The sequence below is a fragment of the Mercenaria mercenaria genome, chromosome 13, assembly GCF_021730395.1.
Source record: "Mercenaria mercenaria strain notata chromosome 13, MADL_Memer_1, whole genome shotgun sequence".
Taxonomy (NCBI): Eukaryota; Metazoa; Mollusca; class Bivalvia; order Venerida; family Veneridae; genus Mercenaria; species Mercenaria mercenaria.
This window is the reverse complement of record NC_069373.1, coordinates 24,547,737-24,573,286: the sequence shown is the minus strand read 5'-3', so window position 1 is coordinate 24,573,286 and position 25,550 is coordinate 24,547,737. Positions and strand designations below refer to the sequence as shown.

The window sequence follows — 25,550 nt, the reverse complement described above, 5'->3', positions numbered from 1 at the left end:
TAGAACTTTGGACCACATGTACAACTTTTGATACAGATTTCAATACTCATCTTGAATAGTCTTAATCGTGACCTACTGACCTACTTTCTTGTTTTTTAAGGTACAGCAAAGAAATTTGGACCATGTTTATAACTTTTGACATAAATTTCAAAACTCATCTTAAATATTCTTAACACTCACCTACTGACAGACTTTCTTATTTTTAAAGCTACAGCAACCTCACCTACTGACCTACTTTCTTGTTTTTGAAGCTACAGCAAAAAGATGTGGACCACCTGTATAATGTTTGATACAGATTTCAATGCTCAGCTTGAATAGTCTTAATTGTGACCTACTGGCCTACTTTCTTGTTTTTGAAGTAACAGCATAGAAATCTGGACTACCTATATAATATCTAATACAGATTTCAATACCTATCTTCATCCTAATCTACTGATCTACTTTCTTGGTTTTGAATGTACAGCATAGCAATTTTGACCATGTGTATAACTACACAGATTTCAATACTCATCTTTAACATTCTTAACCCTCACCTACTGACCTACTTTCTTGTTTTGAAGTTACAGCAAAGAGATTGGGATCACCTGTATAATTATTTAACAGATTTCAGTAGTTATCTTAAATAATCTGTACCATGACCTACTCACCTAGGTTTTCGTTTTTGAAGCTTTAGCAAAGAAATTTGTTCAAACAAGCAACTAAACTCAGGTGAGTGATATAGGGCTATCATGACTCTTGTTTATTAAACATACTGGTTTTATTAACTTGCCTAATTTGAAAAAAAAAGAGTCTGCAATGTTGTCACTTAATGGTCAGGGATGGTTAAGATGTTTGTTTAGGTTTTTTTATGCTCCCGAAGGTGGGATTTTGAAATAACTTGGCATAAATGTTTACCATAATGAGACAACATGTTATGCACAAGACCCAGACTCCTAGCTCCAAGGTCAAGGTCACACTTAGAAGTCAAAGGTTAACAGGGTCTGTCATGTTCGGTCTGTAACTCAGTCACTGATAAAGAGATCTTGAAATTACTTTGCATAAATGTTCCCCATAATGAGACAAAGTGTAATGCAAAGATCAAGACCACTAGTTCTAAAGTCACACTTATAGGTTAAAGGTTTACATGGTCTGTTTCTTGTCCGGTTGATAACTCTGCCATTAATGAAGGGATTTTAAAATTACATAAATGTTCACTTATAATATTGAGATGACATGTCATGCACAAGACCCTGACCCCTAGCTCCAAGGTCAAGGTCACAGAAGTCAAAGGTGTTTCTTGTCTGGTCCATAACTCTGCCATTTATCAAGGGATTTGAAAATAATTTGACACAAAAGTTAACCATATTGAGAAGGTGTGTCACACTTATGACTGGGGTCTCTTGAGTCAAAGTCAAGATCATGAAATGATGTGTGCTTTTTTGCGCAGACAACTGTAGCATTCTTCGGCATGCTTCAGAGGCATTTGTCACCAGTAGTGACAGCTCTTGTTTGTTGCAGGATCTGGTGCCTGTCATTCAAGTGGAAAACAAAAGTCTGAAGTGATGGTGTATATGGAAGACGACAGTGACCACACCTTGTATATCATAGAGAAACTTAATGTGCAATCTTACAAGGTTAATACTCAGAAGTTAAATGATTATGAGAATGTACAAGGATAATGTACATCAAAATCACATTTGTTGTACAAGCTGCATGGCTTGTACAAGGTAAATGTACATGAGAAGGAAGGCTGAAACATTTACTGCAAACCACAGCAATATACACAAGTGTTTGTAATTGAATTGTTATCATGTACACAATGGTTTATAGTTGAATCATAACCATGTACTAAAAGGGTTGAAACTGAACCATAATCCTGTACACAAGAGTTTATAAATTACAAGTCACCATGTACACAGGGGTTTGCAACTGAATTATAACCATGTACACAACAGTTTATAGCTGAACCATAATCAGTACTCAAGGATGTAACTGAACCATTACCATGTATACATGGATTTGTAACTTAACTGTAACCATGTACACAACAGTTTTTGTAACCATGTTTATCACGTTTATGGCACACCAGTTGTCCAGTAATTATGTAAACCTAGGTTTTCCAGTCGAAAAACTAAGTTTAACGATCGATAAACCAGGTTTTTCAAAAGTAACGGATAGTACGCTTGTGAACCCAAGTTCATGGTCATAAACATAGGTTCAAATTCGTAAACTGTGGTTTGCAAGCATGAACTGGGGCTCATGAACGTAAGCATAGGATAACGACCGTAAACTTAGGATAACGGCCGAAATTCACAGTTCAATCGAAAAAACCTAGTTCATCAAACATAAACCATGGTTTACAGTCGATATATTAGGATTATAAAATCAATCATGAATTTCGGGCATGAACATGGGTTTGCGGCCGTGAACCTTTGTTTATGGACATGAACCTATGTTTACAAACGTGAATCTATGTTTACGAATGTGAACCTATGTTTATGACTGTGAACTTGGGTATACGAGCGTGAACCTATGTTTACGTTTGATAAACTAGGTTTCTCAAACAAAGCTATGATTTTGGATCATAAACATAGGTTGACGTGTGTAGAATATGGTTCACGCTCGTGAACCCAGGTTCACGGCCGTAAATATATGTTCTTGCTCAATCGGAAAAACCTGGTTTATCGAACGTTAACATGGGTTATCCTATGTTTTCACTTGAAAATATAGGTTAGTATTCAATAATCCTAGTTTTTCGACCAAGAACGTAATTACTGGATAATTGGCTTGCTGTGAACCATAGTTTAAGGACAGGAACCTATGTTTATAGCGAGAACCTATGTTTATCACCGTGAACTTGGGTTTACGAGTGTGAACCATAGTTTACAAACGTGAATCTAGGTTTATGTTCGATAAACTAGGTTTCTCGAACAAAACTATGATTTTCGGTCATTATCCTATGTTCACGGTCGTAGACCCAAGTTCACAATCGTTAACATAGGTTCACGTTTGTAAACTATGGTTTACGCTCATGAACACAGGTTTATGCCTGTAAATATAGGTTTACGCTCGTGAACTTAGGATAACAACCGAAAATCATAGTTCAGTTGAGAAACCTAGTTTATCAAACATAAACCTGGGTTCATGAGCGTAAACTATGGTTTACACCTGTTATCTTATGTTTTCGCTAGAAAATATAGGTTAGTATTCAGAAATCTAATCTATCAATCCTTAATCCTAGTTTTTCGACCGTGAACCTGGTTAATTATTGGACAATTGGCATGCCATAAATGTTTTGTAATTGAACTATAACCTTGTACACAGTAGTTTGTACATAAACTATAACTGTTACACAGCAGTTTGTTATTGAACTGTAACCATGTACACAATGTTAGATTGATAGATAGATAGATATACCCCAGTCACACATACGGCGCGGATAGCTACATCTAGCTACGGACAGAAACGTAGTAATCTGTATCGGTCCGTACCTGAGCCGTACCTCAGAGTAGTCATTCGTATTAATCCGTACCAAAATGTGGTCAAAACGTATTCAAAACTTATTCTGAACTTGCAAGTTTCTCCAACTTTTGAACATGCACAAAAGTTTGAGCGAACCGTAGCCATTTACCGCAAACCCGTCCATGCGCTGGGCAAGTTGCAAGGCGCAGTAAAACGTAATTCAACGTAGTACCTCGTACCTATCCGTACTTATCCGCGTCCTGTATTGTTTTGTTTGTTTCCTGTTTCTCACCATTTTTCCCGTACTAAGACGTACTGCTCTGTAGTTATACACCCACAGACTAATCCTATCCGCACCGTACCTTAACGCACGGACATATCCGTATGTGTGACTGTATCTATAGATAGATAGATTTATTTCGGCAGAGGACAGCATTTACATGATTAACAACCACAACATAGAGTAAAACAATAAGCATCATTAAATACTATATTACGCAAAAGAAAACCATGGCATGCTCTCAATACCAAGGATAGAAGGATATTTCCATTGTGTTCTGGTAACTGAACCATAACTATCAGCAGAGTAGAAGTGGAGATAACCATCAGGGTAGAATGAGTTAATCATGGTCAAATATCTAAAAAAACAAGCACACAGATTCATGTTATTTTACCATACTACAGACCATATGTTTATTTACAGCTGTGAGAAGTTTCATTAAAATCTACATTGTAGAAAAGTTTCTATCCGTGAAAATGTTATCAAATTTGTGATTTTCCAATAGAAGCCCATTACGAAAACTTGTGTAAGGTCCAAATTTTTCAAATCAATCTAGCAAACAACCCTATTTTTTTTATTTGCAGAATTTTCTAAACATTCTGAAGTTTTGAAAATTAGGGTTTAATCAAATTTCACATTGTAGAAAAGTTTTTGATCTTAACATGCAGAATTATAAATTTTCAGCAACCTGGTCTTGTGTCAGTTCCCTTGAAACCTGTAGACAGACAGGAGAGAGGTCGTATCTGTTGGTTGCAGAAGTATACAGGAGGTTTAGATGAGAATGTCTGGGCTTTAGATAATATCCAAGTATTACCAAACTTTCCAGAAAATTCAAAACCTGATAAAGATAAAATGGCACAATTTACAATGAATTTAAGATGTGGAAACTACCCTGAAAAAAATAAGTAAGTACAAATATTAGTTGTTATTTTCAGGAATTGAATTAAAACTTTTTTCCCACTAGAGCCTGCAGTATTTTGCTAGTGCCATTTTTTTCCACTAGCACAATGGTGGGTTCCACTAGCAGGTATTTAAAGGCTAAATATATATGCTAAATTTATAAAGTTGTTTTGTTGTTGTTTGGTTTCATATAAAAGTTTGATGTTCAGCTCCGTTTCCAACTTTTTTATGGTTCGGACGTGAGGTCAGGCCAGGACTTTCTGGTTTTCTCTTGACTTTTGGCTGGACTCGGAAGTTTTAGGTTCTTTCAGGTCACTGCCAATAGTGTCGCTAACATTTTTGGTCTTTTTTCACCCAGCTATTTTCCTCTCTGTTTTCGCATTTGCAAATCACTGACCAAAATGAAAACAAATATAGTCTAGATGCTTACCATCCATATTTGCTTATAAGACGCATTTTTAGGAGTCATATTTCCAGTCCAAAGAGTGGGATGCTGTCACTGCAAACCGCTACTTTTGTTTTTCGGCAGCCATTCGCATAGCGGTGATAAAATCTGTAACGGCACGTACTGTATTTCAGCCCGTGGTAAAAATCAATATTAATTTATTTTACGATTCAAAAAGTATATATTTTTAGCTCACCTGTCACAAAGTGACAAGGTGAGCTTTTGTGATCGCGTGGCGTCTGTCGTCCGTCCGTCAGTGCGTCCCTGCGTGCGTAAACTTTTGCTTGTGACCACTCTAGAGGTCACATTTTTCATGGGCTCTTTATGAAAATTGGTCAGAATATTCATCTTGTTGATATCTAGGTCAAATACGAAACTGGGTCACATGCGTTCAAAAACTAGGTCAGTAGGTTGAAAAATAGAAAAACCTTGTGACCTCTCTAGAGGCCATATTTTTCATGAGATCTTCATGAAAATTGGTCAGAATGTTCACCTTGATGATATCTAGTTTAAGTTTGAAACTGGGTCACGTGGAGTGAAAAACTAGGTCAGTAGGTCTAAAAATAGAAAAACCTTGTGACCTCTCTAGAGGCCATATTTCTCAATGAATCTTCATGAAAATTGGTCAGAATGTTCACGTTGATGATATCTAGGAAAAGTTTGAAACTGGGTCATGAGCAGTGAAAAACTAGGTCAGTAGGTCTAAAAATAGAAAAACTTTGTGACCTCTCTAGAGGCCATATTTTTCATGGGATCTTTATGAAAATTAGTTAGAATGTTCACCTTGATGATATCTAGGTCAAGTTTGAAACTGGGTCACATGCGGTCAAAAACTAGGTCAGTAGGTTGAAAAATAGAAAAACCTTGTGACCTCTCTAGAGGCCATATTTTTCATGAGATCTTCACGAAATGTGGTCTGAATGTTCACCTTGATGATATCTAGTTTAAGTTCGAAACTGGGTCATGTGGGTTCAAAAACTAGGTCAGTAGGTCTAAAAATAGAAAAACCTTGTGACCTCTCTAGAGGCCATATTTCTCAATGGATCTTCATGAAAATTAGTGAGAATGTTCACCTTGATGATATCTAGGTCAGATTCAAAACTGGGTCACGTGTGGTCAAAAACTAGGTCAGTAGGTTTAAAAATAGAAAAACTTTTTGACCTCTCTAGAGGCCATATTTTTCATGGGATCTTTATGAAAATTAGTGAGAATGTTCACCTTGATGATATCTAGGTCAAGTTCGAAACTGGGTCACATGCGGTCAAAAACTAGGTCAGTAGGTCGAAAAATAGAAAAACCTTGTGACCTCTCTAGAGGCCATATTTTTCATGAGATCTTCATGAAAATTGGTCAGAATGTTCACCTTGATGATATCTAGTTTAAGTTCGAAACTGGGTCACTCGGGGTCAAAAACTAGGTCAGTAGGTCTAAAAATAGAAAAACCTTGTGACCTCTCTAGAGGCCATATTTTTCATGAGATCTTCATGAAAATTGGTGAGAATGTTCATATCAAGGTCAAGTTCAAAACTGGGTCAAATAATAAAACAACCTTGTGATCTCTCTAGAGGCCATATTTTTTCAATGGATCTTCATGAAAATTGGTCAGAATTTTTATCTTGATGATATCTAGATCAAGTTCAAAACTGGGTCACATGAGCTCAAAAACTAGGTCACTATGTCAAATAATAGAAAAAACGACGTCATACTCAGTTCAAAACTGGGTCATGTGGGGACAGGGGAGCGATTCAGGACCATCATGGTCCTCTTGTTTTATGAATGTATTTTTTCCTTTTAAAACACCAGAATATATCGGCTTTACATTAACTTGTAAATTGTAATGGACATTAACTTAACATAGAAATATTTTCACAGCCAGCAAACTGAAAATAATTAAAGTTAATTGGCGCCAATAACAGAAAACTGTTTTAGGGTGTTAATTGTTAAAACACACTCGTTATGAAATATTTGATGCTTCAAATCCGCAAATAAACAGCTTTGTGATTGACACTGATTGATGTCAAACTTCAGCATCTTCAAAGAATGGCAAACGGAAATTATTTTGGACTAATCTTGCCAAATGACGGGCATGAAGAATGCCTAGCTACTCGAAACTCGAACATGATTTGGTAATATATCGAGGAGGGCATACTTGTATTTGACTGGCAGGTGTCAAGCTATAATTGATTGACATGTGTCATATCAGTTGACAGCTCAGCCATAAAATCAGCGATATTATTTTGGCCGATTTGTAGATGTAATTTTGCCATTTCCTAGTAGTTAAAATGTATTTTATATACGTACAAAAAAGGATTTTAAAACATTCTGTTTAGTTTTACGTTTTATAAAGCAAGTCTGCAAAGTCTTGAATAATCTTGGTGAATAACGCCAGTCTTTTCTAGACATATTTTCGCCAAATCTTGGTTATTCAAATGCATTTTATCATACATAAAAATGTATTTTAAAATACTTTATTTTGTTTCATTGACTAACATTGGCAAATATCATCAAAATTTCAGCCGATTTGTAGATGTAATTTCGCCATTTCCTAGGAGCTAAAATGTATTTTATTACATACAAAAAAGGATTTACGTTTTATTAAACAAGTCTGCAAAGTATTGAATAATCTTGGTGAATAATGCCAATCTTTTCTAGACGTATTTTCGCCGTATCTTGGTTATTCATGTGCATTTTATTAGATCTATACACAAAATTCATTTCAATGTGTTTATCACAGAAAAATAATTATGTATAAGCTGATTATATATTTTGACATTTAATGACTGAAGTTTCCATTTTTTTACAAAAAAATGGCGATTTCTACCATTTTATTTTTCTCAAAATGCAGAATGTTAAAAAAATAATGCATTTCTACAATCTTTGACATTGTTGATATCAAAAAAATGACTGCATCTTATACAAGGGTTAGTGGAAAAGACCCCAGATTGCATGTCCTATGTCCGGATGCGTCTTATAAGCGAGTGCGCCTTATTATGCGAGAACGTATGGTACTTAAATATCCGATAATTTCATTTGTGTAAAGCGACAAGCGATCATGTGATTATTGGTAAAATAACTACCTCAAAGGAGTTTCTAAAGCGCAAAGGACAGTTTGAGCGAATTCTTCGATTTTAAAACGTGATCGCAAAAACATTCGAGTGCCATGATTTCCTACTCACATTTTTTTATTCTTACTCGAATTTTGTCAGTTAGCGACTGCTGAATTTGATCCCTGATTTTGTAAAGATTGTCTGCTTTTGAACTTTAAATAGAGCTGAAAAAAAACTTTTGAACATTAAATAGAGAAAAAAAAATATTTGAACTTTGAATAGATGTTTGATATTTACGTAGAACTGTTAACAGAAATGAAAAATTTCTGAGCTTAAGATAGAGCTGTAAAACTTAAGAATTTATTAGTCGCTGATAGGAACCGGCGACTATATTTGATAAGCTTTAGGATTTTGCCACTGGTATAGAGAAGTCATTGAAATGTGACAATGAAAAAATGATATTGTAAATAAAAGAAACATAAGGCACTTATTGAAATGCTAAAATAAAGGAATTAGGAGCTGAAAACTGCATAAGATTTTTATTATTTCAAAAGATAGCATTTTTAAGAAAATAGGAAAATGTATAAAGAACTTATCCCTATAAATAAATTAATGACTGCTAGAGATTTCCAGCGAGCAATGATTGGCTGAGTCTTAACCTATGTCTACGTCACGCTGCGTATATTTAGAATATACTACTGCAGATGAAAAGCAAATCTACATGAGCGCATGTAAGACAAGGGAAGTAACACAGTCTAAGGGCATAATTTATGACTGTCTCTTGTCTGAAGGAATAAGGTCAGTAATTCGGTTGAAAGAATTCCATAGAAAATAGATTCTAATTTTCCCATTTCTATCGCAAATTTGTGTAGAACGAGTGCTTTAATTACACTTTTTCACTGCTAGAATACATTCTGCATGAAATAAGACGGTTTTCATGCCTATACATCCCGCATGGCAAGTTTTGCAGATCAAAACCGAAAGTAGGGGTTTATTGTGCGGACAAGAGCAAATATGTGCCATTTTTAGGGTAACAGACCACAATTGACTGGCATTTCACTAGGAACTATTCAACCCCTATTTTCTTTTCGATTTTTGTCGTTAATATATGATAGAACTGTCATGAAAAATAGGTGTAGGAAAAAGTGATGTTTTATAAAGATACGTAAAGACGACCTGAAGTTGTCGTTTTTTTATATGAGACAAAATTACTGACCTTCAACCTGTAAGAACAGTCTATTTATTTCATGATCTTTGTTATGCCCCCTTTTGAAGAAGGAGGGGTATATTGTTTTGCAGATGTCGCTCGATCGGTCGGTCTGTCGGTATGTAGACCAATCCGTTTCCGGATGATAACTCAAGAACGCTTGGGCCTAGGATCATGAAAGTTGATAAAGATGTTGGTCATAAACAGCAGATGACACCTATTTATTTTGAGATCAGTAGATCAAAGGTCAAGGTCACAGTGACCCGGAACAGTTAAACCATTTACGGAGGATTACTCAAGAACATTTGGGTCTAGGATCATGAAAATTCCTAGGGACGTTAGTTATGAGCAGCAGATGACCCCTATTGATTTTGAGGTCAGTAGGTAAAAGGTCAAGGTCACAGTGACCCAGAACAGTTAAATGATTTCCGGATGATAACTCAAGAACGCTTGGGCCTAGGATCCTGAAAGTTGATAGGGGGGTTTATCATGACCAGCAGATGACCCCTATAGATTTTGAGGTCAGTAGTTCAAAGGTCAAGGTCACAGTGACCTGGAACAGTTAAACCATTTCCAGACAACAACTTGAGAATGCTTGGGCCTAGGGTCGTGAAAGTTGATAGGCAAGTTGATCATGATCAGCAGATGACCCCTATTGATTTTGAGGTCAGTAGGTCAAAGGTCAAGGTCACAGTGACCCAGAACAGTTAAACGGTTTCCAGATGATAACTCAAGAACTCTTAGGCCTAGGATCATGAAAATTGGTAGGGAGGTTGGTCATGACCAGCAGATGACCTCTATTGATTTTGAGACCAGAGGTCAAGGTCACAGTGACCCAGAACAGTTAAACCATTTCCAGACAATAACTTGAGAATGCTTGGGGCTAGGATCATGAAAGTTGATAGGGAGGTTAATCTTGACCAGCAGAGGACCTTATTGATTTTGAGGCCAAAAGTATAAAGGTCAAGGTCACATTGACCCAGAACAATAGAACTTTTGTGTACAGTGACCAAATAATTTCTGTTCCTTGTGCAATTAATTAATGCATCAAGGGGGACATTTCATGTTCTACGAGCTCTTGTTTACTTTATTGTCAACTATGGGCCTTTCATTAGAAGATATATGATATAAATTGTTGAAATGTTTCGATTACAAGAAATTTTTTGCATTCATTGTTTGAAAATATGAAAAATATTTGCCGTCGCAGATTTCCGTTCTTATTCATGAGGATGCTGGCACGCGGATTTCAGAACGTGGGTTTTGTAAACAAAGAAAAAAGATTAAGATGGGAAGAGGGTATTAGTAACGGTGTTGGGGTAACTTTCATCAAGGATGCGACGTTTTTCAGCCATTCAACGGCATGCAATGCAGCAGTTATAGCTTTATTGGCCTTTTTTCCCAATACAATCTTCAAAATATTAACCGACAGCTCCTCGGCGACTTGATGCTCTTCATCAAAATTTTACTTGTATAAACTTTGAACAGAAACCAGCAGAAGCAGTAACAATATTACAAGTGAGATATGTTAGACAAGCACTCATTGTAAACACTGAGTGCAACATTCAAGTTCAGATCTGAAGTCATGTGACATATATATGTGTGACTTCAAACGAGGAGTTTCCTTCAATGTAACTACTGTAACTATACACAACTGTTGAATTCTGGTTAAATCTACTGAGATCTACCAGAGATCACAAAAGTAACTTTGTGACATTTATATGGTATATTGTAAAATAAGAATTTATCAGTCATTACTTATGGAAATCCTATGCTTTGATGCTACTTTCAGACTCTATTTAATGGATGATAATGAAGCTACAGAGACTTATAGTTTAACTGTTTATACCAGTAAGAGGGAGTTAACACTTACCATTTATATTTTATACTTAAATATAAAGTTCTTGTTAGCTATAGTGTTTAATATGTAAATAAAACTATTCTGTTTCAGTGTGGAATTGAAATTTTCAACCAACTATGGTGAAACTTGGCACACATTACATGAGCACTGTTTACCAGGACAGTGTAGTGGAGAATACTACCCAGCACATACCAAGTTTCAGAATAATCAGTTTGAAAAGTAAGTTAACTGTTGTTAGATAGGTTGATGGCATGTTAACTGCATGAAGAAATAATTTACCTGTTTGTACAATGCCTGTTTGCTGTATGTGAATGGGTATATTGCACTAATTATGGATAGTTTCAGTTCATCCTCTTATTCAGAAAATCATCAAAAATATTCATCAGTAGTATATTCCCTCTGTCTTTATTTATTTTTTCATGGTTACAGTTGGAAAAGATTTACGACACATATTCCCTATGCTGCCCAGGTTCCCAGTGTAAGATTCAAATGGCAAAAGATCTCTGAAGATGAACCTAACTGGGCCCTTGACAATGGTAAGTTAGTTAGATATAAAATGAGTAGATCACTGGTTTATGAAGGAGTTATTTGTCATAAGTAGATTTAAAAAAATCATGTAGAAAAAATTATGTTTAGAGGTATGAGACCCATTTGCATATCACAGGGAGTTATCTTATTCAAGTGTTTGCTCAAACAGTCTTCACTTACAACTTGATTACCAATCTGCTGTCCCAAATGTAATGATATCATTTACAAGTGTGAGCCCATGGTATTTCCCCGATACTACAATTTTGTTAACAAGTTCCATTCCACAACCAATGTTAGTTCCACCTTGCCATCGTTCCACAATGCAATAATGAATTTGTTTATAAATTCTATTTCTTTCATTCCACAATGTTATGACCTTATTAACAAGTAGGGACTCCATGGCTGAGTGGTTATGGTCTATGGCTTCACTTGCCTATAACAGATTTTAAGGCTTTGAAACTTTGCTTGGAGTATAGATTCCTTCATGTGAGGAAGTCATCCAGCTGACTGTTGTGAGGTTGTTGGTTGTACTAAGGTGTCTACTGATGCCTGAAATAATGTAGTTAGGGGCAAGTAGCCTCATCCTCTACATGAAAAGCTTGAAAACTTGCCATTTGTCCTACATGAAAAGCTTGAAAACTTGCCATTAAATTTTGTCCTAAATGAAAAGCTTGAAAACTTGCCATTTGTTCTACATGAAAAGCTTGAAAACTTACCATTTGTCCTAAATTGTTTCAGTGAGACTTTATACCCAACAAAATCAACATTAACAAGTTCCACCTCACTATCATCAACAGGTTCACTTTACAATCTCCCTCGAATAATACAGTCTCATTAACTAGTTCTTTTCCCATTGTTAGGACCTCATTAACTAGTTTCATACTGCAATCTATCTCTAATGGTTCAACCTCATTAACTTGTTTCTAGCCAGTCTCCACACCACCCTCCCTCTAATCTTTCCCCAGTAACAACTTTACTAAAAAGTTCTATCATGCAATCTTCCAACTTCCACTTTCCCTGAGTTTGAACGTTCAACCTTTCCCTGTTGTTATGACATCATAATCAAGTTTCTTATACACCCTTCTTCCCCATATGGTATAACCTTATAAAAAATTAGAACCTCCTCCACCACCCTGTCTTTCCCCAATGATCTGACTAATGACCTCTTTAACAAGTCTCATCTCGCCATTATTCCCTAGAGTTACAATCTCAATAACATCTTCACCAAGTTTCACTTTGCTATCTTTTCCTAATGTTAAAACCTCATCAACATGTTTCACTCCACCATCGCCCACTAATGTTTTGACTTCATTAACCAGTTTGACCTAGTCATTTTCAACAGTTCCACTTCAACCATCTTTTTCCCCAATGTTACGACCTAATTAACAATTTTAAGCCAGTGTTATCTTCAAAACCTCCATTTTACCATCTTTCCCTAATGTTACAACCTCATTGACTTGTTTCAATTCTCCCCTTATTTCCTAAGTATTCAGGGCATTTGGTTGACGCGAGGTTCCTGCTTTTGACCCGTGAAAATCGTGAAAAACACGTATTTGACAAGCACAGAAAATGCCCTGTGCGTCAGCTTGACCCACAGAAATTTTCTTTGAAGTGTCTTGAAGCCGGAAGTTCTGCCCCTTGTCAATCAAAGTTCCAGTGAATTTCAATATTGTTGGCCACCACAAGTGAAAGTATGGCAGTAGACAGAGCATCATATATTAATTAGCTACTGACAAATGTCAATCAAGCCACATGCCGACTGAAAAGTGGTCATCTCACAATTTGTATTTAGTACAGTAATGCCTGTCATTATCAAAGGTGTTTATTGATCAATGTGTGAAAGTTTATTAATAAAGAATGCGAGGAGCAGTCTATTATCGTGTTTGTACCTCTTGTTAATTAGCGGTATAGCCTACAGCTTATTTTGTATTGTTATATGTCTTGCTGACTTAAAATAAAACTTGTCTTATCTTATTACTGAACAACAAATCGGATAATTAAAATCATTATTTTGTATGCTAAATGATATGATTTTATGTCGGCCGTTACAGTCTATAGCAAATTTATTAGCCCACCATCATCAGATGGTGGGCTATTCAAATCACTCTGCGTCCGTGGTCCGTCGTCCTTCCGTCCGTCCATTAACAATTTCTCGTTATCGCATGTCCTCAGAAACTACCAGGGGGATTTTGACCAAACTTTGTCAGAATAATGCATTGGTACCCTAGTTATGTCCCTCTGAAAATCAGACTGGTTCAACAATTTTTGAGTGAGTAATGGCCCTTTGTTTATTTTTATAATTTACATAGATTTATATAGGGAAAAACTTTAAAAATCTTCTTGTTCAAAACAACAGGGCCTAGGGCTTTGATATTTGGTATGAAGCATCATCTAGTGGTCCTCTACCAAGATTGTTCAGATTATTTCCATGGGGTCAAGTATTGCCCCGCCCCGGGGGTCACATGGTTTATATAGACTTGTATAGGGAAAAACATTGAAAAGCTCTTGTCCAAAACCACAGGGCCTAGGGCTTTGATATTTTGTATGTGACATCATCTAGTGGTCTTCTGCTAAGATTGTTCAAATTATCCCCCTAGGGTCAAATATGGCCCCGCCGGGGGGGGTCACATGGTTTACATAGACTTATATAGGGGAAAACTTTGAAAATCTTCTTGTCCAAACCACAAAGCCTAGGGCTTTGATATTTGTAATGTAGCATCATCTAGTGGTTCTCTACCAAGTTCATTCAAATTATCCCCCTAGGGTCAAATATGGCCCCGCCCTGGGGGTCACATTGTTCATATAGACTTATATAGGGTAAAAGCTTTTAAAATCTTCTTGTCAATAACCTACAACATTCAAATTTGGACCATATGTATGGTTTTGAGTGGCAAGATGAACCTTGACATGAGGACCTTGATTTTGACCTAGTGACCTACTTTCACATTTCTGTAGCTACAGCTTTCAAATTTGGACCACATGCATAGTTTTGTGCACCGAAAAAAACTTTGACCTTGACATTGACCTAGTGACCTACTTTCACATTTTTGAAGGTACAGGCTTCAAAGTTGGACCACATGCATAGTTTTGTATTTCAAAATGAAATTTGACCTTGATTTTGACCTTGTGACCTACTTTCACATTTCTCAAGCTACAGCCTTCAAATTTGGACCACATGCATAGTTTTGTGTACCGAAACAAACTTTGACCTTGACATTGACCTAGTGACCTACTTTCACATTTTTGAAGGTACAGGCTTCAAATTTGTACCACATGCATAGTTCTGTGTTCCAAAATAAAATTTGACCTTGATTTTGACCTAGTGACCTGCTTTCACTTTTTTCAAGCTACAGCCTTCAAATTTGGACCACAATAGTCCTGTGTTCCGAAATAAAATTTGACCTTGATTTTGACCTAGTGACCTACTTTCACATTTCTCAAGCTACAGCCTTCAAATTTGGACCACTTGCATAGTTTTGTTTACCGAAATAAACTTTGACCTTAAGATTGACCTAGTGACCTACTTCCACATTTCTCAAACAACAGCCTTCAAACTTGATGCACATGCATAGTTTTGTGTACAAAGAACTTTGTCTTTGAAATTGATCTAGTGACCTACTTTCACATTTCTCAAGCTATAGCTTTCAAATTTGGACCACATGCATGGACCACATGCACAGTGTTGTGTACGGAAATGAAATTTGACCTTGAGCTAGTCAATAAGTCTTGAAATTTTGAACACTCAAAAATGGCACATTGGTGGGCGCCAAGATCACTCTGTGATCTCTTGTTATCATTTGGCTGAAATAAAAATGCTTTAAATAAGCAGAAATTATAAGTATTGAATACGTATGATGAAAGAAATTAAATTTAAAACAGGTATTTTATCAAGAATTTTATGCTTACTTTCGTTTACCATATTTGTCACCTGTTTTCGCAACTGTGATTATCGGACATTTCTATCATTTCCTACAAGATTTTCTAGTTCAGTCTAAATAAAAAAACAATAAAAAGTCTGCATTTAAGAAAAATATGACAACTGATGCAAAAGCAGCTCTTTTTTTTTTAAGCATTTTTTGAAAATAAAACCTGCAAAGACTACTTGAAATATGAATTGCTTAAAAAAATCTAATGACTAATGTACTTGCTTTAGATAAAGTCTGTGGAAGTTGCATTTATAACAGAATAGATTGACCCCTGAAAAGCTGATCTTGACTCTTGAAAGTCTGACTTTGACCCTTGAAAGTTTAGTCTGAAGAGTCAATAACTCTAGAGTTACAGAATCTACCAAACACCCTGGTATTATTACTTGTTAACAAGTTCTACTATGCCATCTTTTCCATGAGTTTAAGACCTGATTTACGAGTTCCACCAATCTTTCTCTAATGTTATAGAGCAAAGGAGGCAATTATCGACCCCTTAAGACCATAATCTATCGTACATATTCTTACTTTCACTTTCGGAGACAAAGTGACACATATATTTGAGACAAACTATCATTGGTCGATTTCAACCAATAAAAACACTTGTTACATTACAGAATACGGTATGGTCTAATATTCTGTCTCGTGACATGTGTCTGCCATTATCGACCCACTTCTGCTATTATCGACCCCCTAGTTGTTTTTTTTTTTAAATTTGAAAACACTGAAAATCAAGCATAATATTATTATTAACTTAATATTAAGTTAATTTTTATTTGTCCTTTATTGTCATAATTGCAATTTGAAATTACGCAACTGAGCATATAAACAAAGCATAACTTTACTACGATTTCATGGAAAATATTATTTCATGTGTGTTTTTTTTTATTTATAAATTTGGTCTTTCATACTATCACAGTTTCATATATGGTCTTTTGACTGACAAATTGTAAATGTTAGATAATAGTTATTTGTAATATAACATTAGCCACACACAAGAGATAAATAATTCAAACATTCAAACAAAGTTGATTATCCATTATTATCTACAGCATTAACAACATATTTTAGCACTCAATTTTTATACATTTAAAATTAACTTTTTTTAAGTCCTCTGGAGTCAACAAGTGAAGTTCTGGTTGCTTAGTACATTTAATGTGCCACCTTCCTGGGCATTCGTCACAGCCTTTTCACTCATTTGGCTTCCCATTAGACTGATCACACCCCTGACATTGGTCTAAGCTGTCTGCACTGTCCATCATCATTTTGTCCATCAGAGGAATCGTCAAAATCGTCATAACTGTCACTATCATCATAAATGATAGAAACATCAGAGTATGACGAACTTTCAGAGACTCTGCGCTGTTTTTCTTTTTATTTTAGGAGATTTTTAATCCTTGTGATCAACTAAAATGTGCATTCATAACTTTATCATGAGTCATCACAGAACATTAGGGTTTCTAACTGACCAATCAGAGAGCTGCATTTTAGAGTACCTGCCAGTTTCCACTTTGGTATAACAAAGTATATTTACAATGAACATAATAGTGACTTTAGAAATAAATATCACACTATTTTAAAATCAAATCAAGATTTTTCACTGCACATGCTTCAGATGATGCTACAAACAACAAAACTTTGAAGTTTCATTGAAATGTTATATTGATTTAATACCTTTATTTTAGTTAAAAGTTTGAGATTTTACACTGAGAGTCTATGATAAAGTCCGAGTAAAATTTAATCAATACCCAAGTGAAATAAGTATCATTCCACAATGTTTTGGACATGTTAAAGTTATGAATTAAGTGCTTTTCTCAAAGCAACAAGAAATTATATAAATTTAATTAATTGGGGGTCGATAATAGCAGAAGGTCATATTTTCAATCTGCTATCATCGACCCCCACATAATCTTTCCAGAAGTTGCAAGAGACTACAAAAATGGCTGATAGAAATGAGTTCTATATGTGTATAGTAGGATTAAATACAAAATTAAACTGATTCGATCCATAAAAACGGTAAATTTGATTTAACAGAAAGATACCTACCTTAACGGACGATGTAGTGGTTGGCACTGAAATTTATCTCATGCAGTCACACTGTATGTAAACATTCAAAATGGCGCATGAAGAAAATTTGTGACGTAAAAATGACAGTGAATGACATGATCACATGATTTCTAGTAATAAATGTGATTAAGTATCAATTAAGGGTGGGGGGTCGATAATAGAAGAGGGTCGATATTAGACTCCTTTGCTCTATCTTCATAAACAAGTTTCTTCTTACATTGCTACCTAACCCCTATCGAGGGGCAGATATAGGATATTGGTTTAGAGAGTTTCTTTGGGGTGGAGGGAATGAGAGTCATGCCCCTTAGAAATCTTTTGGCAAAATTTTATGGTGCAATCTGATGAAAAAATACTTAAAGTTTTTTGCATGACTGTTTGACACAATGTCATCTTTTAGTAAATTAAAAAAAGCAACTTGATCATGTTGAAAGCTTTTAAATTTGTCTGGCTCAGGTCAATTCATAAATTTAAGCTTGACTATCATGAAATTTATGGAAAGCTATCCAACTTGACCATGCGTTCGCTTCCTTGTCGGGGTCTGTTTCACATCTCCATGTTTTGATGCACTTTCTCTTTTTAGCCCACCATCATCAGATGGTGGGCTATTCAAATCACTCTGCGTCCGTGGTCCGTCGTCCTTCCGTCCGTCCGTCCGTCCGTCATTCCGTCCGTCCTTCCGTTAACAATTTCTCGTTATCGCATCTCCTCAGAAACTACCAGGGGGATTTTGACCAAACTTTGTCAGAATGATGTATTGGTACCCTAGTTGTGTCCCCCTGAAAATCAGACTGGTTCAACAAATTTTTAGTAAGTTATGGCCCTTTGTTTATTTCTATAATTTACAAAGATTTATATAGGGAAAAACTTTGAAAATCTTCTTGCCCCAAACCACAGAGCCTAGGGCTTTGATATTTGGTATGAAGCATCATCTAGTGGTCTTCTACCAAAATGATTCAAATTATTTCCCTGGGGTGTAATATGGCCCCGCCCCGGGGGTCACATGGTTTATATAGACTTATATAGGGAAAAACTTTGAAAAACCTCTTGTCCAAAACCACAGGGCCTAGGGCTTTGATATTTTGTATGTGACATCATCTAGTGGTCTTTAACTAAGATTGTTCAAATTATCCCCCTAGGGTCAAATATGGCCCCGCCCCGGGTGTCACATGGTTTACATAGACTTATATAGGGAGAAACTTTGAAAATCTTCTTGTCCAAACCACAAAGCCTAGGGCTTTGATATTTGTAATGTAGCATCGTCTAGTGGTTCTCTACCAAGTTTGTTAAAATTATCCCCCTAGGGTCAAATATGGCCCCACCCTGGGGGTCACATTGTTCATATAGACTTATATAGGAAAAAGCTTATAAAAACTTCTTGTCAATAATCTACAACATTCAGATTTGGACCACATGTATGGTTTTGAGTGGCAAGATGAACCTTGACATGAGTTGACCTTGATTTTGACCTAGTGACCTATTTTCACATTTCTGTAGCTACAGCCTTCAAATTTGGACCACATGCATAGTTTTGTGCACTGAAATAAACTTTGACCTTGACATTGACCTAGTGACCTACTTTCACATTTTTTAAGGTACAGGCTTCAAATTTTGGACCACATGCATAATGTCGTGTTCCGAAATGAAATTTGACCTTGATTTTGACCCAGTGACCTACTTTCACATTTCTCAAGCTACAGCCTTCAAATTTGGACCACCTGCATGGTAATTGTACCGAAACAAACTTTGACCTTTACATCGACCTAGTGACCTACTTTCACATTTTTGAAGGTACAGGCTTCAAATTTGGACCACATGCATAGTTCTGTATTCCAAAATAAAATTTGACCTTGATTTTGACCTAGTGACCTACTTTCACATTTCTCAAGCTACAGCCTTCAAATTTGGACCACATGCATGGTTTTGTGTACCGAAACAAACTTTGACCTTTACATTGACCTAGTGACCTACTTTCACATTTTTGAAGGTACAGGCTTCAAATTTGGACCACATGCATAGTTTTGTATTCCGAAATAAAATTTGACCTTGATTTTGACCTAGTGACTTACTTTCACATTTCTCAAGCTACAGCCTTCAAATTTGGACCACTTGCATAGTTTTGTGTACCGAAATGAACTTTGACCTTAAGATTGACCTAGTGACCTTCTTTCAGATTTCTGTAGCTATAGGCTTCAAATTTAGACCACATGAATAGGATTGTGTACCGAAACAAACTTTGATCTTGATATTGACCTAGTGACCTACGTTCACATTTTTGAAGGAACAGGCTTCAGATTTGGACCACAAGCATAGATTTGTATTGTGAAGTGAAATTTGACCTTGATTTTGACCTAGTGACCTACTTTCTCACTTCTCAAGCTACAGCCTTCAAATTTGGACCACTTGCATAGTTTTGTGTACCGAAATAAACTTTAACCTTAAGATTGACCTAGTGACCTACTTTCAAATTTCTCAAACTACAGTCTTCAAAATTGATGCACATGCATAGTTTTGTGTACAAAGAACTTTGTCCTTGAAATTGATCTAGTGACCTACTTTCACATTTCTCAAGTTACAGCTTTCGAATTTAGACCACATGCACAGTGTTGTGTACGGAAATGAAATTTGACCTTGAGCTAGTCAGTAAGTCTTGAAATTTGGAACACACAAAAATGACACATTGGTGGGCACCAAGATCACTCTGTGATCTCTTGTTCTCTGTAATTCCATTTTTAGCCCACCATCATCAGATTTTGGGCTATTCAAATCACTCTGCGTCCGTGGTCCGTCATCCTTCCGTCCGTCCTTCTGTCCGTCATCAATTTCTCGTTATCGCATCTCCTCAGAAACTACCAGGGGGATTTTGACCAAACTTTGTCAGAATGATGTATTGGTACCCTAGTTGTGTCCTCCTGAAAATCAGACTGGTTCAGCAATTTTTTAGTGAGTTATGGCCCTTTGTTTATTTCTATAATTTACATAGATTTATATAGGGAAAAACTTTGAAAATCTTCTTGTCCAAAACCACAAGACCTAGGGCTTTGATATTTGGTATGAAGCATCATCTAGTGGTCCTCTACCAAGATGATTCAAATTATTTCCCTGGGGTATAATATGGCCTCGCCCCGGGGGTCACATGGTTTATATAGACTTATATAGGGAAAAACTTTGAAAAACCTCTTGTCCAAAACCACAGGGCCTAGGGCTTTGATATTTTGTATGTGACATCATCTAGTGGTCTTCTACTAAGATTGTTCAAATTATTCCCCTAGGGTCAAATATGGCCCCGCCCCGGGGGTCACATGGTTTACATAGACTTATATAGGGAAGAACTTTGAAAATCTTCTTGTCCAAACCACAAAGCCTAGGGCTTTGATATTTGTAATGTAGCATCATCTAGTGGTTCTCTACCAAGTTTGTTCAAATTATTCCCCTAGGGTCAAATATGGCCCCGCCCTGGGGGTCACATTGTTCATATAGAATTATATAGGGAAAATCTTATAAAATCTTCTTGTCAATAACCTACAACATTCAAATTTGGACCACATTCATAGATTTGAACCTTGACATGAGTTAATCTTGATTTTGACCTAGTGACCTACTTTCACATTTCCGTAGCTACAGCCTTCAAATTTGGACCACATGCATAGTTTTGTGCACCGAAAAAAACTTTGACCTTGACATTGACCTAGTGACCTACTTTCACATTTTTGAAGGTACAGACTTCAAATTTGGACCACATGCATAGTTTCATGTTCCGAAATGAAATTTGACATTGATTTTGACCTAGTGACCTACTTTCACATTTCTCAAGCTACAGCCTTCAAATTTGGTCCACATGCATAGTTCCGTGTACCGAAACAAACTTTGACCTTGACATTGACCTAGTGACCTACTTTCACATGTTTGAAGGTACAGGCTTCAAATTTGGACCACATGCATAGTTCTGTGTTCCGAAATATAATTTGACCTTGATTTTGACCTAGTGACCTACTTTCACATTTCTCAAGCTACAGCCTTCAAATTTGGACTACTTGCATAATTTTGTGTACCGAAATGAACCTTGACCTTAAGATTGACCTAGTGACCTACTTTCACATTTCTGTAGCTACAGGCTTCAAATTTAGACCACATGCATAAGATTGTGTACCAAAAACAAACTTTGACCTTGACATTGACCTAGTGACCTTCTTTCACATTATTGAAGGTACAGGCTTCAAATTTGGACCACATGCATAGATTTGTGTTCTGAAGTGAAATTTGACCTTGATTTTGACCTAGTGACCTACTTGCACATTTCTCAAGCTACAGCCTTCAAATTTGGACCACTTGCATAGTTTTGTGTACCGAAATAAACTTTGACCTTAAGATTGACCTTGTGACCTATTTTCAAATGTCTCAAACTACAGCCTTCAAATTTGATGCACATGCATAGTTTGTGTACAAAGAACTTTGTCCTTGAAATTGATCTAGTGACCTACTTCCACATTTCTCAAGCTACAGCTTTCAAATTTGGACCACATGCATGGACCACATGCACAGTGTTGTGTATGGAAATGAAATTTGACCTTGAGCTAGTCAATAAGTATTGAAATTTTGAACACTCAAAAATGGCTCATTGGTGGGCGCCAAGATCACTCTGTGATCTCTTGTTGATTTGCTTCAAACATAAAATATTTGAAAAAGTTGTTCCACATCATCACCCACATCATATGATACAAGGTTCATAACTCTGTCACCAGTATGTTTTGAATTTTGCCCCCTTTTTAGATGAATTTTAAAGGGCAAGGAATGCCTGACAGTAAGTTAATTTCATATGAAAGCCCTTCTCAAACCCTTAATAACGCTGAAAGAATTTATAAAATCTGACCACTATTGAAAAAGATATGGCAGTGAAAATCTGAGAAAATGGCTGATCATTGAGCCACTATTTTAGTGTGTTTATGACATCATTTACACACTGCTGATTTTTAGCTCACCTGAGCACGAAGTGCTCAAAGGTGAGCTTTAGTGATCACCCTGTGTCCGGCGTCCGTCGTCGTCCGTCGCCCGTCCGTCCATCCGTCCGTCCGTCGTCAACAATTTGACTGTTAACACTCTAGAGGTCACATTTTTGACCCAATCTTAATGAAACTTGGTCAGAATGTTACCCTCAATAAAATCTTGGACGAGTTCGATATTGGGTCATCTGGGATCAAAAACTAGGTCATCGGGTCAAATCAAAGGAAAAGCTTGTTAACACTCTAGAGGTCACATTTTTGGCCCAGTCTTAATGAAACTTGGTCAGAATGTTACCCTCAATAAAATCTTGGACGAGTTTGATATTGGGTCATCTGGGGTCAAAAACTAGCTCATCAGGTCAAATCAAAGGAAAAGCTTGTTAACACTCTAGAGGTCACAATTTTGGCCCAATCTTAATGAAACTTGGTCAGGATGTTACCCTAAATAAAATCTTGGACGAGTTCGATATTGGGTCATCTTGGTTTAAAAACTAGGTCACCAGGTCAAATCAAAGAAAAAGCTTGTTAACACTCTAGAGGTCACATTTTTGGCCCAATCTTAATGAAACTTGGTCAGAATGTTACCCTTAATAAAATCTTGGACGAGTTCGATATTTGGTTATCTGGGTTCATAAACTAGGTCACCAGGTCAAATCAAAGGAAAAGCTTGTTAACACTGTAGAAGCCGCATTTATGACTGTATCTTCATGAAACTTGGTCAGATTGTTAATATTGATGATCTTAAGGTCCAGTTTGAATCTGGGTCATGTAGGATAAAAAACTAGGTCACCAAGCCAAATCAAATGAAAAGCTAGTTTACACTAGAGGCCACATTTATGACCATACCTTAATGAAACTTGGTCAAATCTTGATGATCTATAGCTCAAGTTCAAATCTGGGTTAGGTGGGGTCAAAAACTAGGTCACTAGGTCATATCAAAGGAAAAGCTTGTTAACACTCTCGAGGCCACATTTATGACTATATCTTCATGAAACTTAATCAGAATGTTAAACTTGATGATCTTTAGGGCAATTTTGAATCTGGGTCATGTCGGGTCAAAAACTAGGTCACCGGGTCAAATCAAAGGAAAAGCTAATTAACACTGTAGAGGCCACGTTTATGACCATATCTTAATGAAACTTGGTCAGAATGTTAATCTTGATGATCTTTAGGTCAAGTTTAAATCTGGGTCAGATGGAGTCAAAAACTAGGTCACTAGGTCATATCAAAGGAAAAGCTTGTTAACACTCTAGAGGCCACATTTATAACTATATCTTCATGAAACTTAGTCAGAATGTTAAACTTGATGGTCTTTAGGTCAAGTTCGAATCTTGGTCATGTCGGGTCAAAAACTAGGTCACGGGGGTCAAATAAAAGGAATAGTTAGTTAACACTTTAGAGGCCACATTTATGACCATATCTTAATGAAACTTGTTCAGAATGTTAATCTTGATGATCTATAGGTCAAGTTTAAATCTGGGTCAGGTGTGTTAAAAAACTAGGTCACTAGGTCAAATCAAAGGAAAAGCTTGTTAAGACTCTAGAGGCCAGATTTATGACTGTATCTTCATGAAACTTAATCAGAATGTTAATCTTGATGATCTTTAGGTCAAGTTCGAATCTGGGTCATGTGGGGGCAAAAACTAGGTCACCGGGTCAAAACAAAGGAAAAGCTAGTTAACACTTTAGAGGCTACATTTATGACCATATCTTAATGAAACTTGGTCAGAATGTTGATCTTGATGATCTATAGGTCAATAGGTCAGGTGAGCGATACAGGGCCTTCATGGCCCTCTTGTTTTTATATAGCAAATATGCTTTTCAGTTAACCTGAGCTTAAAGCTCAAGGTGAGCTTTTGTGACCGCTCGATGTCTGTCGTCTGTCATGTGTCGTGTGTCAACAGTTTGTAAAAAAATCTTCTTCTTCAAAACCACTGGGCAGATTTACACCAAATTTCACAGGAATGATCCTTGGGTGGCCCCCTTTCAAAATTGCCCAAAGAATTGAATTCCATGCAGAACTCTAGTTGCCATGGCAACCAAAAGGAAAAACTTTGAAAATCTTCTTGTCCAAAACCACAGGCCCTAGGGCTTTGATATTTGGTATGTAGCATCATCTAGTTGGCTTTCACCAAGATTGGTCAAATTATTCCCCTACGGTCAAATATGGCCCCGCCCTGGGGGTCGCATGGTTTACATAGACTTATATAGAGAGAACTTTGAAAATCTTCATGTCCAAAACCACAGGTCCTAGGGCTTTTCTATTTGGTAGGTAGCATGATCTAGTAGGCCTCTACCAAGATGGTTCAAATTATTCCCCTAGGGTCAAATATGACCTCTCCCTGGGGGTCACATGGTTCACATAGACTTATATAGGGAAAACTTTGAAAATCTTCTTGTCCAAAACCACAGGCCCTAGGGCTTTGATATTTGGTATGTAGCATCATCTAGTTGGCTTTCACCAAGATTGGTCAAATTATTCCCCTACGGTCAAATATGGCCCCGCCCTGGGGGTCGCATGGTTTACATAGACTTATATAGAGAGAACTTTGAAAATCTTCATGTCCAAAACCACAGGTCCTAGGGCTTTTCTATTTGGTAGGTAGCATGATCTAGTAGGCCTCTACCAAGATGGTTCAAATTATTCCCCTAGGGTCAAATATGACCTCTCCCTGGGGGTCACATGGTTCACATAGACTTATATAGGGAAAACTTTGAAAATCTTCTTGTCTACACTGTTATGGTGTGTTACTCAGGTGACCGACCTAGGACCATCTTGGCCATCTTGTAAATAGATTATTTTCATATGTTTCTTGAGTGTAAGATGCAAATTTCTGTCATAATAGCTCGAAAAAGT

At 36.6% G+C, this 25,550-nt stretch overlaps 1 protein-coding gene across 2 annotated transcripts in view; it reads left to right on the top strand.

Annotated features, from left to right (window-relative positions):
- Positions 1–25,550, top strand: part of LOC123529323 (reelin-like) — a 418,269-nt gene that overhangs the window by 61,389 nt on the left and 331,330 nt on the right. For both annotated transcript variants that reach the window (XM_045309613.2, XM_045309612.2), the window contains exons 12-15: positions 1,498–1,613; positions 4,406–4,626; positions 11,269–11,397; positions 11,608–11,714. In XM_045309613.2, the coding sequence (XP_045165548.2) occupies positions 1,498–1,613; positions 4,406–4,626; positions 11,269–11,397; positions 11,608–11,714 (573 nt within the window). The remainder of the gene's footprint in view (positions 1–1,497; positions 1,614–4,405; positions 4,627–11,268; positions 11,398–11,607; positions 11,715–25,550) is intronic.